A 17,195-nucleotide genomic window follows, 5' to 3' on the forward strand; every position below is an offset into this window, starting at 1 on the left:
ATGTACTTCCAGACCTTTCAGCCATCAATTAAGTTGCAGGCACAAAAGCAACTGGGAGAAACCCCAAAACACCACACTAAAAAAAAAAAAACATAAGCAAATCAAATCCAAGGCAGCCTATTTCAAAGAGGGCACCTTTTCATTTTTTTGTAGGTCATTTGATGACTGTTGTGATTATCACTGATAGGAACATCATCTTGTGAAATAAAGTAAGTTGTTTTGGTAGAGCTAAGCAACTGCCACATACATCCTAGTGAATAAACCCTCAGGCCCCACTGTGTGAGTTCTTAAATTTACCACTGTCCTACAAGGGGAATAAAAATCCAACAGACTAAAACAAGGCAAAGGAAAGAAGCAAATCTAAAGTATCTCAACAGTCTTCCAAAGAACAATTACAGATCTCCATCTCACTATGAATAAACTTACTAGCAGTCTCAACTCTCCTTTCTGATTGTTGCATGATTCTAGATATCATAGGTGGAAGAGGGAAGACCCAATTGACCTCCATGCCAGAAATAATAATTCAAACTAGGGATTCAAAACCATAATCAGCTTGCCAATTGAAATAAAAAAATATTATTGTTATTTTGTAATAATTATTACTATTAGAAAATCACCTAAATAACACAATAACATTCAAAATATCTCTAAATAATCATAATAATGGGAAACCAGTTAGACATGCTTTGTTGAGAAAAAGTGATAAAATTATCTAAATAAGGTGTTTATATACAGTACCATGATAGAGAGCACACTAACATTGGTGAAGAATATAACAAAACAAATATTGCCAAGGACAATTCAGTGACATAAAAAAGACTGGAGAAAGTGAAAAAAAAATTAGACTAATGCTTAAATGGTTGAGTAATAGCTATAAGTGACAGTAGAAGTAAGTATGTTTTGGAAATAACAATGATATTATCTTTTAATGAGAAATATTGTGACTTTTTATAATATGAAGTGCTTGCAAGCAAACTATTTTTCATCAAAATTATTTTACACAATTGTTATCTTTACATCTTGATTAGTTATACCTGATATACTCTAGAAGAATTTGTAGAAATTTAACAAACACCATTTAGAACACACAAGTAGGACTTACCACAAGTTCATGGATTATGGGTTAGCTGGAGCATAAAAGGACACTTCTTAAAGCAGATACACAACACAGCATCTAGTACACTCATCTATGCTTGAATAGAGAACCTTTGTGACCACAGCATGTACTTGGACTTTTTTCACTGAGACCATGTGCACAGAACCATGACATTAGGTCTGTAACACACTGTATAAGTTACTCAATGGAGAAGAGGCTGTCTATTATCAAATACTATCTGCATGTATGGTTTTTGTTATAAGTTAAAATATTTAGCAAAATACTACCTGTTAAGGCCACAGTGTGATTTCCACCACAGGATACCCAGACTACTTTTCCTTGTATTCCTGATACTGATTGTGGTCTGCTATTCTTTTTGAGATGCATCTCAGATAACCCAAGTTTACCTCCTATACCTTCACCAAAAGTGTAAAGTTTACCATCCTCTGGAAGAAAGAATTATAAAGACCTCTATTAACATTATATCTATTAAGCCTATTATGTGGCTTAAGAGTATAAGTCATGATCCTACTGGTGGAGGGTTATTGCAACATGATGATTATATCATATACTATCACAGCTCATGTGAAAACATATAATTTATGAGGATGTTCAAGGTTAATGGCATGTGCAACATCTCAACTGCAGGTGAACCACAAATAGTTATTGTCGTAAGTTCCATTTTGGATAAGGGAAATGTTAGCCTTTGAAACTGTTCAATTTTTTTATTCTATATAATTACGTTTAACACAAATCACAAAGGAAACTTTTGTTTTGTATATAGAGATACCTATACATATTCAACATTCAAAAATCAAATAAATACCTGATGTTTAGACTACCATATTTACTTTAGTATAACATACCAGTAACTAAGGCAGAATGATAGTATCCAGTAGAAATGCAAATGACACTAGCTTCTAGTTTCAGTTCAGTTGGGGATACATAATCAGTAACATCTGTCAGTCCCAGTTGTCCTTCATCACCACCTCCCCAAACTAGAACTGCTCCTCGATCTATCAAGAAGACAAATTTGAATTAGAACTACACCTATACCTCCACATCAAATTGTTTTCTCACCTACAATTAATGTATGCTAATAAATGAAAACTATAACAATTTTAAAATTCAATGCACTAATTCAGTTACAACTGTGTACACAACTAAGAAATGGGTCACAAGTTTTCTTGAAGCAAGTCAGGAATGACTACATGACAGTTGTAACCAGATCATAAAGATAAACATTATTCATTTAGCCACAAGATTGTTCACAATGAATGGAAAAAAAAAAGTATTATATTTTTCAAGTATGCAACAAGTTATTTTTATATAAATAACCTCTATGCACTCTTACAATTCCTATGAGTATAAATCCTATTTCTTCTCTTCACTCTCTTTCTGTGATTTCCCAAGTTGTGTTTTTTCTTTCTTTATGTCATTGAAAACAAGGTTCAACTTGCAATAAATATCCTTCAGTTATTTTATTTTTCTTTACAGAACTTCACTTACAGGACTTGATTAATAATGTTTGTCTGTCTGTATGAAATAAATATAAATAATTTCAGTTTTTTTTCCCTGACAACACACACAAAATTTTCTGAACATGCTTTCCTCCAAGAAATTAAACCCAATTTCAACTACCTCATTTTAGCATGAGGACCATTATTTCCATTAGGCTGATTAGCTGTCAAGTCCCTTACCATCTGGATTTAAGTATATGGACAAATTAATCTTTAATATTTTATTACATAAACCAGTTTCGTTGATTATGGTCTTTTTTATCCTTCATTAAGTGATAACATACTGTTGTCTGGACCAAAACAAAACAAATAAAGCCTGTAAAAACTAGGAGTAACTATAATGGAAAGTAAACTTCAATTTAGAATTGACAGAGGTTCATGAATTTTGTAAAATTTATATACTGTTTTCATTTTGGGGAAGTTCATTGCTATTTTATTTTACAGACTGATTGCTTATCAAAGTTGTCAATTGAAAAAAGGAAGGCCAAACTTTGATGCAGAATGTGATAAGCAAGATAGCCTTCTATAATTAAAAATGGCAAATAATGCAAAATGGGTGTTATTAAAAATATATTACATTTATAAAGAAAGATCCCAAACACCTATTTCAATTTTTCTAAAGGTACAAATACATTTTCAAGAGGGTCAATATATTTTACTAAATAATCTTGCCAACAAATCCTCATTTGTAAAATTATGCCAGTCTGTTTTATTCTAGTCATGGAGTGAAAAAAAAAATCCAGCCATCACTCCAGATTAAGGAATAGACATATATCAACTACTAAAAGATGACAGAATAATCCTTGTTTACCTTAGTTATCTTTCCCTACCTTTCCAGCTGCCAATGAATAAAGTCATGTTGAACCCATGTTTTTCTTCTAATTTTGTGAATGTTCAGAGTTGGGATTCTTATTTATATAAACTACATCATCAATTGAAAATATTTTCTACTATGACACTGATAAAAAACAACTTCTAACCCCTGCTGAAGTGGAGCAGCTTGACCCTAGTTGTTGCTATGTTACAATGCAAAAATTGAACACATATATGCATAGAATGCTGAACTTATGCTCTTAGAAACAATAGAACAAGATGGTCAAGCATAACATTAAAACAATGATAGGTTTGACCAAACAAATCTTTATTTGTATTAAGGGTAAAACTGGTCTGCTCCCTCCCATATCACAAAAGCTTCCAAAACCATTTCAAGAGAATTGTAAAAGGTTTAAAAACTTTTAAATATTCTATGCAATGAAACTCTTGTAACAAGCTACTGTTTAAAGTTGTTATAACATTTAACAAAATCATAATTTTGAAGGAAAAAAATAGTGTGCTCCTCATTAAATAATGATATCTCACTTTTGATCATGCAATTAGTAAAATAACATATTTCCATACAATATACATTGTGTTATTCATAATAGTAAAAACTAAATTTGGGCAAGTAATAATTTTTGGACAGGTGAAATTGACCCTTGCATGTCCTACATTACAAATGATTTTTCAAAATTAATGTGAAGCCCTGAATTATTCCTTCAAAAACATTATCTTTTTAAATTATTCTCTTACCTTCATTTGTACCTTTCCCATTTTTTCTATATTCTTTCTAATTTTTTTGTAGAATCTGTTTTTGTCATTCCTACCATTTCTTCTAATATTTTCTTTAGCAGGATTTTGAATTCTCTTTTTATACATCATCTGATTTATTTATTTTTATTTCTGGTGTTCTTTTTGAAATATTTATTTTTCTAAATTTAACCCCAATACATTGAAATGATTCAAAATAATTCTCACCTTCAGCCTAATATCCACCCCTTTTTCATAATGACTCATCCCCAAGGATTTTTTCTATTGTCTTCACTTTTGTGATGACAAGAAATCCACTTGAAGTAAAAATATATGATTTTGTTCACCTGAAGATGACCTAAGAAGGTCAAAATGCTATTTTTTGGTTTATTAATGAAAGTGTTAATACTTAAACCAGGCATCCTGAGATATAATTTGTCTTTACTTTATTGCCCAAAGCTTCTTCTTCACCTCCTGATATTCTTTGTCTTAATTTGCATCAATTCTATCACAATTCTAACTCTTCTGTTTTCTTTCCCCATAAAATAATCATATTTTATAAAACCTTACTCAGGCACACAATAGCTCAGTAGTGTCCACCCTCACCAAAGTGTCACAATTTATATTGTTTCAACATCACTTTCTAGAAACTCAAAGATGTTTGCACAGCTGGAAAAAGCAACAATCAATTTAAGTACTTGTTTAGATTGTTTCCATTGCAATTTGTAAATTCACATAAAAAAGTTGGAGAGAAGGAACCTCATGCACCTTCCAGTATACGAAAAATTTATTTTGAAGCATTTGTTGTCACAAGACCTATAAATAATTGAGTAGGTCTAAAGTTTATATTTTAAATTTACCAGATAGTGAAGTAAAATGAGGCAATCTGACCCATTTTTAATGTAAACTAAAAAATGCTGTGCTTTGGCTTTTCTGAATTTCTTTTTGAAAAACAAAACTTTTTAAGATTAACATTTTGTTACTCTTTTGTAGTCAAGTTTGGGTTTATGTTTTGGAAGAAATATAAAGTTTTGTACCTGTCAAAGCCACTGAATGCTCAGCTTCAGAACATTATTTTATGGTCAAGTTTAGGGTTTTTTTTAGGAAGAAAGATGAGGTTTTGTACCTGTCAGAGCCATTGAATGCTCAGCTCCAGCACAAATCATCTTGATGTCTACCCCATCCAATTCTTTTATGTGAACAGGCTCTAGACAAGTTGGCTGGTCACTAGTGATACCCAGTTGTCTCTCTCCATTAGCTCCAAAACCATATACACCCCCATCTGAATCATGAGAAACATATTATAATATCACTCTCCTAAGATATTTATATATATATATATATATACACTGTGGGTCAAAATCTTAAGGCCAATGAATATAGAGAAAAAATAAGCATTTTGCATTGTTAGACTCAACCACTCATTTGAGTAGAGCTTCGAAAGATGAAAATAAGAAAAAGGAAAATAAAAATAAAAAACGTTTTTAGCATTTAATATGGAAAATGTGAACACTATGAAATTAGCATAAATATTAGCTGATCAAAAGTTTAAGACCATACTGAAATGAAGCATTAATTGGTAAACACGTAACAAAATTTAGTCATTTGTGTTCAATCATTAGTGTTGTCAACATCTCCCACTGACATCTCCTGTGTTATATTGGGTAAAAACATGGCAAAGGTTAAAAAGTTGACAGAGTTTGAATGTGGCAGAGTTGTCAAGCTGCAAAACCAAGGTCTCTCTCAATGTTCCATCTCTGGTGAGATTGGGCATAGTAAGACTGCTATTACAAATTTCTTAAAAAACCCTGAGGGATACGGAACGAAAATTTCAAGTGGTCAGCCCAAGAAAATTTTACAGGCATTGAGCAGGAGGATTTGAAGGGTTATCCTGCAGGACACCAGCTAATCGTCGAACCAGATTAAGGTCCTTATGGAATCAGAATACAGCTCAAGAACAATAAGACGGCATCTACGAGAGAAAGGCTTTAACAACCGTAAATGTTTTCAAAGGCCGTGCCTCCTTCCATACCACGAAACAGCTAGGTTAAACTTTGCTAAGAAGCGCCAAACATGGGACGTAGAAAAGGGGATGAAGATTTCATTCTCTGATGAGAAAAAATTTAACTTGGATGGACCAGATGTCTTCCAACATTACTGACACGATAAGGTTATCCCACTGGAGACATTTTCTAAACAACAAAGTGGAGGAGGTTCCATCATGATCTGGGGTGCTTTTTCCTTCCATGGAACAATGGAGCTTCAGGTTATACAGGGGTGTCAAACAGCTGCTGGCTACATTGGCATGTTGGAGAGAGCATCCTTATTGATTGAAGGCCCTCACTTGTGTGGAAATAACTGGATCTTTCAGCAGGACAACACTGCAATCCACAATGCCTGCAGGACTTTTTCATGGTGAATAATGTGATTCTTTTGGACCATTCAGTGTGTTTGCCCAAAATGAACCCCATTTAAAATGTTTGGGGGTGGATGGCACGGGAAGTCTATAAAAATGGACGTCAATTCCAAACAGTGCATGATCTTCGTGAAGCCATATTCACCACTTGGAATAACATTCCAGCCAGCCTTCTGCAAATGCTTATATCGACCATGCCAAAGCGAATGTTTGAAGTTATTTGCAACGACGGTTGTGCAACTCACTACTGGGACCTCTTGTTGGGCATTTCATACCCTGTTTAGGACTTCTTTTTGGTATGGTCTTAAACTTTTGACCAGCTAGTATTTATGCTAATTTCATAGTGTTCAGATTTTCCCTATTAAGTGCTAAAAAAGTTTTTTATTTTTGTTTTCCCTTTTCTTATTTTCATCTTTTGAAGCTTTACTCAAATAAGTAGTTTAGTCTAACAATGCAAAATGCATATTTTTTCTTTATGTTCATTGGCCAGCAGTGTATACACACCCATGTACAGAGTAAGTCTTGAACAATACAAGGTATTTCAAGACCAAACAAGTGTAACCAGGTGTTTTAAATAACAAAATCCTGAGCAAATATGCAACTTTTTCAGCATTTACAATAAAATAAAATGTGTTTTTTTGTTAAATGTTAAGCAAAATATATTTTTATTGATAAAAAGAGAATTTTTAACAGATGAAGTATAACAGATATAACTGCAGAATGCTTAGTGGTGGGAAACACACAAATTACTTCACTGGAACTCACAATCAATGCTTGATAAAAATGAGACTATAATGAAAAGTTATTAATTGCTTTAATACCTTCATTCCATGAACAGCTAAAATATTTAAGTCCAATAAATCCACAAAACAGAAAGCAGTTTGGAATAAAAATGTACAAAAACATTTTGAAAATTATATTTAACTAGAGGGACTCAAAACAAAAATATGAAGAATTTGTACATAACAAACTTCAAGTAGATTAAAGACACAACCTATCTCCCTGAAATGTAGTAGCCTTTTCACAGATTAAAATGGCTGAGAAAACCACTCTGGAGTCATGCTAAGCTGTTGACTGGTTATTCACACGTCATATACTAGGGGTGGGCAACTTGTTTTTCATAGTGGCCACAACTATGGCTAATGATAACAACATTGGCCACACTATTAAAAAAAAAATTGTTAGTTTAATCAAAATAATTGCATTTCAACTAACCTTCAATGTTAAAAATAATGGGGGTTTTCATCAACAAGTTTTGTGAAATTTGGCTTAATATTTATGCTCAATGAGCATCTTAGCTCTGCCTCAAAATTTATGTCAGTAAGCCAAGATCTGTATCTAGACTTGAGAAAATTTAGCATAGAAAATGTTGACTCACACATCCATGTGGATCCAAACATGGAAAATAATTTTTAAATTGCTATCTTTATCTTTGAAAAACTCTCATTTATCAGAATAGTGAGCCACATCTCTGTGATAGTACATTTTTGTTTACATTTTATGTGTTCTACACTTCGCAGGGTAAGCATCTCATCTTCTAATCCAGTTATCCAAAGACAAAAAAGATGTAATTTTCTTACTGAAATTTCCTGAGTCAAATTGAAATGGATCATGTAAAAAATCAAATATCAATTTCAAATTTTTAAATTTGGAGAAATGTGATCAGTTTTGAGATATATTTTTGATCCAGTTTACACAGAGATCATCTTTAGCATTGGAGAAATCATAGTCCTTATTATTTTCTAGAAAACTAGTAAACTTTGCAAAACATGTCAAATCATTCTTTTGCAATTGTTTTGCAAGGAAGTTTAGCCTTAACTGAAATTCATGAATAGACTGTGATTGCTCGCTTATTATTTTATCTCTTCCCTAAAGCTTCTTATTCAAATTATTCAAGTGAGGCACCATGTCACACAGAAAGTACAAATCACACTGCCATGACAAAGTTTCAATTTCAGGGAAATTTTCAATTTTACCTTTTTCAACAAGTACTCTTTTATTTGATGAAATAAAAAAGTAAATCATTCCATGACTTTTCCTCTACTTAACCATCTTCAAAGACTTAACAAACTGTCGATGGATGAAATAGCTTCCACTCCTAATATAATTCACAATTTTTACAACAATGTCCATCAGCTTTCTCAATTTATCAGTTTTAGACATCTGAGCACATAAATTTTCCTGATGCAAAATGCAATGGAAAGTTGCAGCATGGACTTTGTATTATTTTCAATTAAATGCTGCTTCAAAAGAGAAACAAATCCTAATTTCACCCCAGTCATGGCAGGAGTTCTGTCTGGTGTGACAGAAACCAGTTTTTTAAAATCCATATTGAATTTTTTTGATATTCCAACAAATTTTTCAAAGATTTTTTTTCACATGTTCAATCTCATAATCTACAAAGGTCAAGCATTTTTTCTCTCACTTGAAGATCTGAAGTTACATATCAAACCCAAAATATCAACTGTGCAGTGTCACTAACATCTGTTGACTCATCTAGTGCTGAAGAAAAATACAAACAGTCTTTTATTTGTTCAAGCAACTGATTTTCTACGTTTTTGCTAACTACAGCATTCTGTGGACAATTGTTCTTCAACTTAATTGCAAATTATTTATCTTTTGAAGAATATCATCTTTTATTTTTCAATCATAATTCTCCAACAGAGTTTCAATGACCATAATCAATATTTCTTTTACTAGTTCAGCATCAGAAAATAATTTCTTTTTTTGAACTAGAATCCAAGCTACTTTATAGCTAGCTAATGTAACTAGTTCTATCAATGATAAAAATCTTTTTAGGCCTCCCTTTTGTTCATGAAGTTGTGCTTTCAAATAGGTAATTTCATTCATACAGTTTTTGCTATCAACTGGAAATTTTACATCAAATTTATTGTAAAAATTGTTAAAGTGTTGCTTAAGGTTGTATACTTTATTATTCCTAAAATCTTTGTTACACAAAAGACACACTGGCTTATTATTTGCTTCAGTCACTGCAAATTTCAACTCCCAACTTTCATTAAATTTTCTTTTCTCATTTTTCCAGTCACATTCCACTCTCCTTTTGGCAGTGATGCCAGAATCAATTAAACTGTCTTTATTTTCTGAGTATTCACCATCATCTGGATTCTTTTGTTTTTGAATTATCCACTTATCCATATCATGGGATTAAAAACAACATATATTTAAACACTTGAAAGTTGTACAAAAAATATGTTTGCAAGCTCATTCAAAACAATGCACACTCTATAACAAACATCTAAACCAGACTGATGTTACAAAATGGGCAGAGTCTGTAGCAGTGATGAAACGAGTGACATTAGCAATGACGTGAAGCAATGCAGTTGTTGATTACCAAATTTGCGATAAAAAAATAAATGATGGAAAAAGTTGATTCCTAAACTCGAGCTAGCCACATTTGATCAGTGGCCATGAAGTTGCCCACCCCTGCCATATACTGTAGTAAAAGTATATAAGGGACTGTTTCAAAAAATGGAAAGAGTTGAATGGGGCTACCATATTTGATTCAGCACATATGCCATATTTCAGCAAAATAAAAAGATATGAGGTTCTTATTTTATATTCTAAATTGATAATATTAGTAATTTGAGTTCCTAATATATATTTTGACATCACAAACAACTAATTTTAAACAGTGCTGCATTCAAAATGCCACATGGCCAACTAAAATCAATATTTAGATTGTTCTTTTAAAATTTACTTTTAAATAAGAAATTAACTCAAATATAATGTTAAAGTTTGAATTATAATCAACAATTTGATTCTAAACTTACTGATATAAATCCACAAAATAGTAATTAAATAAAATTTTGAATGCAAGTGAAAAACAAAATGATATGGCCTGTGACCTGTTGAGAAAGGGTTAATATGTAAGAAATATCAGAGCAGTTGAAATTTTCTATAATAGTTTCAATGAATTATCACTTTTGCATATTCAATAACCTGAAATTATTATGTTTTTACAAATTTTCCAAAATAAAATAAATATGCACTGCATCACCAAACATATTTGAATAAAACATATTAAAAGATTAATATTCAAAATACCACATGGCTCACTAAAATCCAAATTTAGATGTGTTCTTTTAATATTTACTTTTAAATTAAAAAATTAAGCAATGCATAATATTAAAGTTTGCATTATTATCTACAATTTGATTATAGTAGTTCAATAAAATTTTGAAGGCAAGTCAACAAATGCGATGACATGACATTTGACTTCCACTGGACTATTAGTCTCTGTGAACCACAAGCTAGCTGTAGGAGATCTTTTTGTTTGTTTTTCAAAATACAATGCAGAATGGACCACAAATAGTGTGAACCTTGACTCCAATGAGTAGAGTTTGGCTGTAAGATGACAATTAAGAAGATAAAGTATTACATAAAGGATTGATATAGTGATTTGCAATGTGGGTCCACTTGAAGATTGTGTTGTATAATAGTTATATAAGTGAGCTGACTTGCACTAGACTTTGGTGTTTTCCCAGCCAAAATTCTCACCTAAGAAGAACCCCTTGTTCTAGTCCCAGCAGTTAGGTCCTAATCCTAAATGCTGGTAATAGGTGAGAGTCTTTCATGCCCCACTCGACAATTGGGGAGAAGACCCATAAAATGTGCCTGATACTCTATTCAGTTCAGAAATGTTTTTTTCACTGCTACAGGTGACTACTAAGCCATATTTTTAAAAGCCAGCAAGTGTTAGGCAGAGAAATGAGCAGATAAACAACTATGATGCTGGATTTTTCTATGATAGCTCATACTATGGGTACAGTCTGTATTGGACATGAATGATAATAAACATATATGATGAAATATGACGAGACAAAGTTAAGTGGTATTCGCATCACCCCATCTTACAGTGAGCACAAATAAAACTAGGGTGGATGATTTCAGTAATTTCTGTTATCCTATGAGACAACACTTTTGCATAGTGGGATCTTATAGTAAGTTAGTTGTGAGTAAGAAAAATATCAGTATATTTGAAAATATGTTTTGAGGGAGTATGTGACATGAGGTTTGAAAGGGGGTCCCAGATGAGAGTGTGAAGAACTACTTTCAAGTCTCCATTGGGCATAGGACTAGGACAAGAGGGTCTGCAGATTAGGAGGGAATGGAAGATGGTGGTAAGCAAAAGTAAAGAAAGAATGCTGCAGTACTAGGAAGGACAGAATGTGATAGATAGTATAGCCAAATAACCCACAATAGTAAAAAGAGACAAGCCATGCTCAAAGAACTGTGTGAAGAAGGTGATGAGGTGTAAAATAAGTTTGCCAAGGTAGAATCATGAAGGATAAACCAATGACAATAAGTATGGTACTTGTGCTGGTTCTCAGAAGTAATGGAAGAGTATTGGGTCAAAATATTATCATGCATAGAGATGTCACTTTTTTACAAAATAATGACATGTACAGTTGAACTAAAAGGAATGAAATGTTGGGAAGAGGAAGGATTTTTTAGTTAGCAGAAGGGGGAGTAATAGAAACAAATGATTGGGTAGGACATTAAAAATTACCAACAAAACTCTGGAAGAGGTGTCCCAAATCAGGAAAAGGAGCCACAGAGAAAGACAGTCATAAAGGAAAAGATGGGACCAGTCCTGACTGAAAACATAAAAAGACAGGGCTGATGGGTGACCTGCATGAGACCAAAAGAAAGTAAATTTTATATCAAGGGATTGTGGCAAAGGCATCTACGAGAAAAATTCTAAGTTGATAGCAGATGGAATATTTGAGGAAGGATGGACCATTCCGTGGATAGAACGCAGTTACAATGAGAAAGACAGTCCACAGTGATATTCAGTGCACATGGAATATGACAGGCAATTAAATCTACCCAAATAGAATGAGCCCAAGAGAGTAGGCCCAAAGTCTGAAAGCAGAGGGTCCTGGAACAAGTGATTCCTTGGTGATTGATATTAGATGTGACTTGGGAGTTGTCAAAGGTGATCATTACAAAATGATCTACAAGGAGAGAAAGGAAATGAGAGCATGTCCAAAAGACAGTAAATGAAGAAGTATAGGTCTGGTTTGGGAGGAGGTAAGGGAATATCAAAAGTAGTATTGAAGTTGTCTAACCACCAAGCAAAATAATTCAGTAGAGATGGATTGATGAAGACAATGGATGTCCAGATAAATTACATTGGTCATGTAATGCCTACTGTAGGGGAAGCATATATATGAGGTGTTCCATAGAAGCCATAGCCCCCAACAAAGGAGAACCTCTGATGCTGAATGTGAAGGTGAGGTAAGAAAGTTTGTGACCAGATACCCAAGGCTCCATAATAAACTGCTGGAAAAGGTTGGATAGTGTTGATAAGAGATTATGAAAATTTTCAAGTGAATGATATATTGGATTAGGATAAAGAAAGATATGAAATCTTGATACGTCACCCTACAAGAGTAGTTTTATGAAGAACAAGCGAAGTATGTTCAGAGAATAGTGCCAGTTGTGGATGCAGAAATGGATTCACAGACCCAGATCATGAAAACATCAAGTAAATGCCTGCATATTGAAATTGAAACATAAGTGGCTAATGCTATACAGAAGAGCATGAAAATGTGGTTCCTATGGACAAATGAGAGAAATGTCTTGAGGGCAGGGCAATTGAGATGTAAAGAAGGGCTTTCAATACAATGACTTTATCATTCACAGGCAAAGTTGAAAAGACCAACAGAGAGATTAAAATCCTCTATCTGAAAATGTGAGACAATCTAGAATGATTTATGGAGGAAAAGACAATAGCAGGTATCAATTACAAATTTTTTGTGACAACAAAATGGTGGTAGTAATAACCTAGAGAGAGGTCATGAATTTTCTCACTGGCCTGTTTCCCCAACAAATCCAGTACTGTCCCCTCTGTATTTTGAAGGGAGGTTGAATCAGATGGGTGTTGAATGGCAGGCAGGTGGGAAAGAAAAGGAGGGAAAAAATGTGAACAGCATGACTGTAGGAAAAATCTTCAGTTACCAGTCTGTTTGTAAATAAATGTGTTGAAAAGTCTGCAAACTGAGACAGTTGGACTTTGACAGGTCCTGAACTGATTGGATGGTCACTAGCAATGATGCTGGTACATGAGATGTTGAATGGAATTAGGATAAAAAGAGATGGAAGATTTGGATACAGGAACAGAATGAGGAGTAAAAGGAGATCTATGGCAAAGGACAAAAATGGAAGGGTGAGTTTTGTACAAACAGAAACTATCAAAAGCAAGTGAAAATTGATAGTGGGCACCTTCTGCCCATGATTCAAAGGAATCAAAGACCCCATCAAGAACCTTCTGAAAAATAAAAAAGGGAAAATGTACTAGTGACAAACTTGAGAAAGCGGTGTATCTCTTTCCAAAAGGTTTCAACAACAAAGGAACCAAGTGAAAAAAAAGAAAGGACAGAAAAGAGGGAATTGGCTAATGTTGACAAAAGGTAAGTAGAAAGGTCATCAGAGGAATAGTAAGGTTTTCAATCAGAAGGTGAAGAGAGGACAAGAATATTAGAAATTTAGTGAGAAAACTCAAAGAATGGTACATTGAGCACTAGATAGGTAAATATCCAGTAATGAATCCTCCTCCCCTCTCAAAATGGCAATAAGATCCCCTAGATTGGAGGATCTGATTGGACATCTGATTGGCTACAAGCAAGAACATAAGAATCAATCATGTGAGGGGGATGAGGCATAAAGTTACCTGAATGAAGTTGATTTAGAAACAGAAATGTAAGGAAATATCTGGGGAGAAGGAAAAACAATAAAATTACAAGAAGAAAGGTTGTGTAATAGAGAATAGGAAGAGTCAAAATATATGGAGAGAAACAGAAAGAAGTGTATATTCCTGAATAATAAGGCTATAAAAACCTGAACCTGATGATGACCAAAGAAGGTTGAAACATTGTTCACTCCTCTACATAAAAATTTTCTCAACCCAAACGAACTTTTTTAACAGATATATTTTTCTCTACAAGTAGGTTTTCCCTGCATTAATCAGTTCTGAATAAGAGTATAAATGAAAAATAGAAGGATAGGAAATAGGATATAAAGCTAAACAACCTTTAAAAGCAGTGGATGTTTCAGGAAGGAAAGCATGATCTGGATAAAAGTTAACATAAGAGTAATGGCAGAAGGTGTGAAAAACATTAATTATGTAAAGATTAGAATGACAATGACCACAAGCCAGAAAAAGAAGAAAACAGATCTTAAAAGAAAAATACTACAAAGAACATGCAGCAATTGATTCAAAAGGAGCAAATAGGGTATGAAGAACCACGTTAGGATCTCAATCAGAAAAGGATGGGGAGGGCAAATTACATAAAATAAATGGAAAAGGAGTGAAATACCTATGGAGGAGAAAGATTTACAAAAATGGGAAAAATGGAAGGTGTTGGACAGAACAGTCACATAACTAGCAACAGTGAATAAGGAAAAACCCTGATCGAATAACCAAATAAAGACAGATGAGGAACAGAAGCCATGGTTAATGGACTACAGTCTGAATTAAGACCAATGTCTCTGGTACACATACAAAGAGGAAGGCTGAATGATATGGGAAAGTAAAGATGTTACATAAGGGGTGAGTTTCTGTGCTGAGGTGATGGACTAGACAAAAGCCATACATGAATGTGGAGTTTCATAACATCAAGATGAAACATGTCTGATTGAAGTTGTTGAAGAAGCAACTTCGATGGATGTGAAGGAAACGTTGTTGTTCTGTAAGAGCAGAGGAAACAACATATCAACCAGCTAATATGGAGAACTAGCACACCATGGCAAGTGTGGATGAGTGGAATGACCCTGGTGATGAGTTTAACTGGACATTAAGCATATAGATGAAGGTCATTCCAATGTCATCCATCCCCAGAGTGTGGAGTATGATATAGGAGAGCAAAATGAGGGAAATTTTGCATTCTAGCAAGTAGCAAATGCATCTATATGCAATGTTCCTAGGTGAGAATACACTGATATGAAAACTTGATGATGAAGGGAACTCTCTATAGGAAGATCTTGGTTGGAACAGAACAATGGTTAGCCACCAGATTTGTATTCCTGGGAGCAAGATACACTAAGATTGTTATGTGACAGTTACAGACCCAATACAGGAGGTCTAGTGCCTCAAAACACATTGGTTGACAATATGGTTGACTAAGTGGAAATGTCAAAATGAACATAACATGAGGAAATGATTCAAAGTTTGGCAAATTGTCAAAAGTTCCAGGAGACTGATATTGAAAATAGTTTCCTCAACTGACCACTGACCCAAAATCTCCTGAGAGTGAATGGTAGCCCCCAACCTTCCAAGAAAGTATCAGCAAACAGATGAGAGTACAGATGAGGTGTAAAAATGGGAACCCCCATTGTGATCAATTCCCTACTGATGAACATGACTCCAGAACAATGGGAATATGAGAATAAGCATCTGTCACATTGAACTTGGTCACCTAAAGTCCCAGGAAAACACCAGGAAGAGGAAGGACTCCATGGTCTAGGAGTCATGGCCAACCTTGTTTATTGACTCAATAAGGAATTGACCATGGTGGGGATTCCCATTCTTATACCTCATCTGAACTCTCATCTGTTTGCTGATGTTTTCTTGGAAGGAAGAGGAAGGACTTCATGGTGTAGCTGAGTATCTACAGAAAGCTGGGACATATTAATGATGAGCCTCCAAACTTCCATCTTTCTGGAGACAACATACATATGAGAGTAAAATCCTGCAAAAGTGAGCACCACTCCTACAACAGCTCTTAGAAAATCTCAATCAACACTGCAAGATAACTGGATGAAGAACAATCCTGAGAAGGAGGAAAGGAAACTGGGAAAAAAGATAGGGAGAGTGGACTAGAACTGAAGGTTAAGACCTTCTGACAGAACCTGTAAAACCCACAGATCCATGGTAAGTGGTCTCCAAATGTTTGCAAACCATTAAGTGCTGGTCCCACCTGTCCTTGAAATGACATATCATCACCTTTAACAACATGGAAGAAGGGGAAGAGAAAAAATGAGGGTAAAGATGGAAATGCCTGGAGTAAAGGATGGGGATATGAAAAACTGACATGGGAGATCCATACAAGCAAAGACTAGGCAGTTACAGCAGAATGAGACAAACAAGATGTCAGGAATGACAAGGAGGTATGTAGTCTCAACACATCAACCCTGGACACCAAAGACACAAGAATATAAAAAAATGGAGTCTGAGAAAGAACCCTCAAAGAAGATAGTGGGATATGCCTCCTTTCCCAGCAAATCCCAAAAATATAATAAGCACATGTTAAGAGATAGTATTGAAGTTGATAAATTGGTGTGATAGACCATAGGAGGGCCCTGAATTCGGCAGAATATTAACCATGTGGCTGGCAAAAGACTTAAAACAAAAGTTGTAAGGAGAAAGTAATATGTAAATGTGAGGTCAAAGCAAGGGAAATCTTAGAAAACTGAGTTCAATTAGAATGGATCAACACTTCAGGATTCAAGGAGAACAAGAGGATACAGACATTGGGAATTCAAATTAGAAATTATGTTGGTAAGCTAAAGAACACTGGTCCAACAGCCAAGGGAGATAGCGCATACCCACACCTGACAGCAACTTATTGGCAAA

At 34.2% G+C, this 17,195-nt stretch overlaps 1 protein-coding gene across 1 annotated transcript in view; it reads right to left on the bottom strand.

Annotated features, from left to right (window-relative positions):
* Window positions 1–17,195, bottom strand: part of LOC143257542 (X-linked retinitis pigmentosa GTPase regulator-like) — a 121,010-nt gene that overhangs the window by 72,642 nt on the left and 31,173 nt on the right. Inside the window, exons 5-7 of the mRNA XM_076516364.1 lie at window positions 5,309–5,464; window positions 1,963–2,112; window positions 1,384–1,542 (exon numbers count right to left, since the gene is read on the bottom strand). Coding sequence (XP_076372479.1) covers window positions 1,384–1,542; window positions 1,963–2,112; window positions 5,309–5,464 — 465 coding nt within the window. The remainder of the gene's footprint in view (window positions 1–1,383; window positions 1,543–1,962; window positions 2,113–5,308; window positions 5,465–17,195) is intronic.

This window comes from Tachypleus tridentatus, chromosome 7 (assembly GCF_004210375.1).
Source record: "Tachypleus tridentatus isolate NWPU-2018 chromosome 7, ASM421037v1, whole genome shotgun sequence".
Classification (NCBI taxonomy): domain Eukaryota; kingdom Metazoa; phylum Arthropoda; class Merostomata; order Xiphosura; family Limulidae; genus Tachypleus; species Tachypleus tridentatus.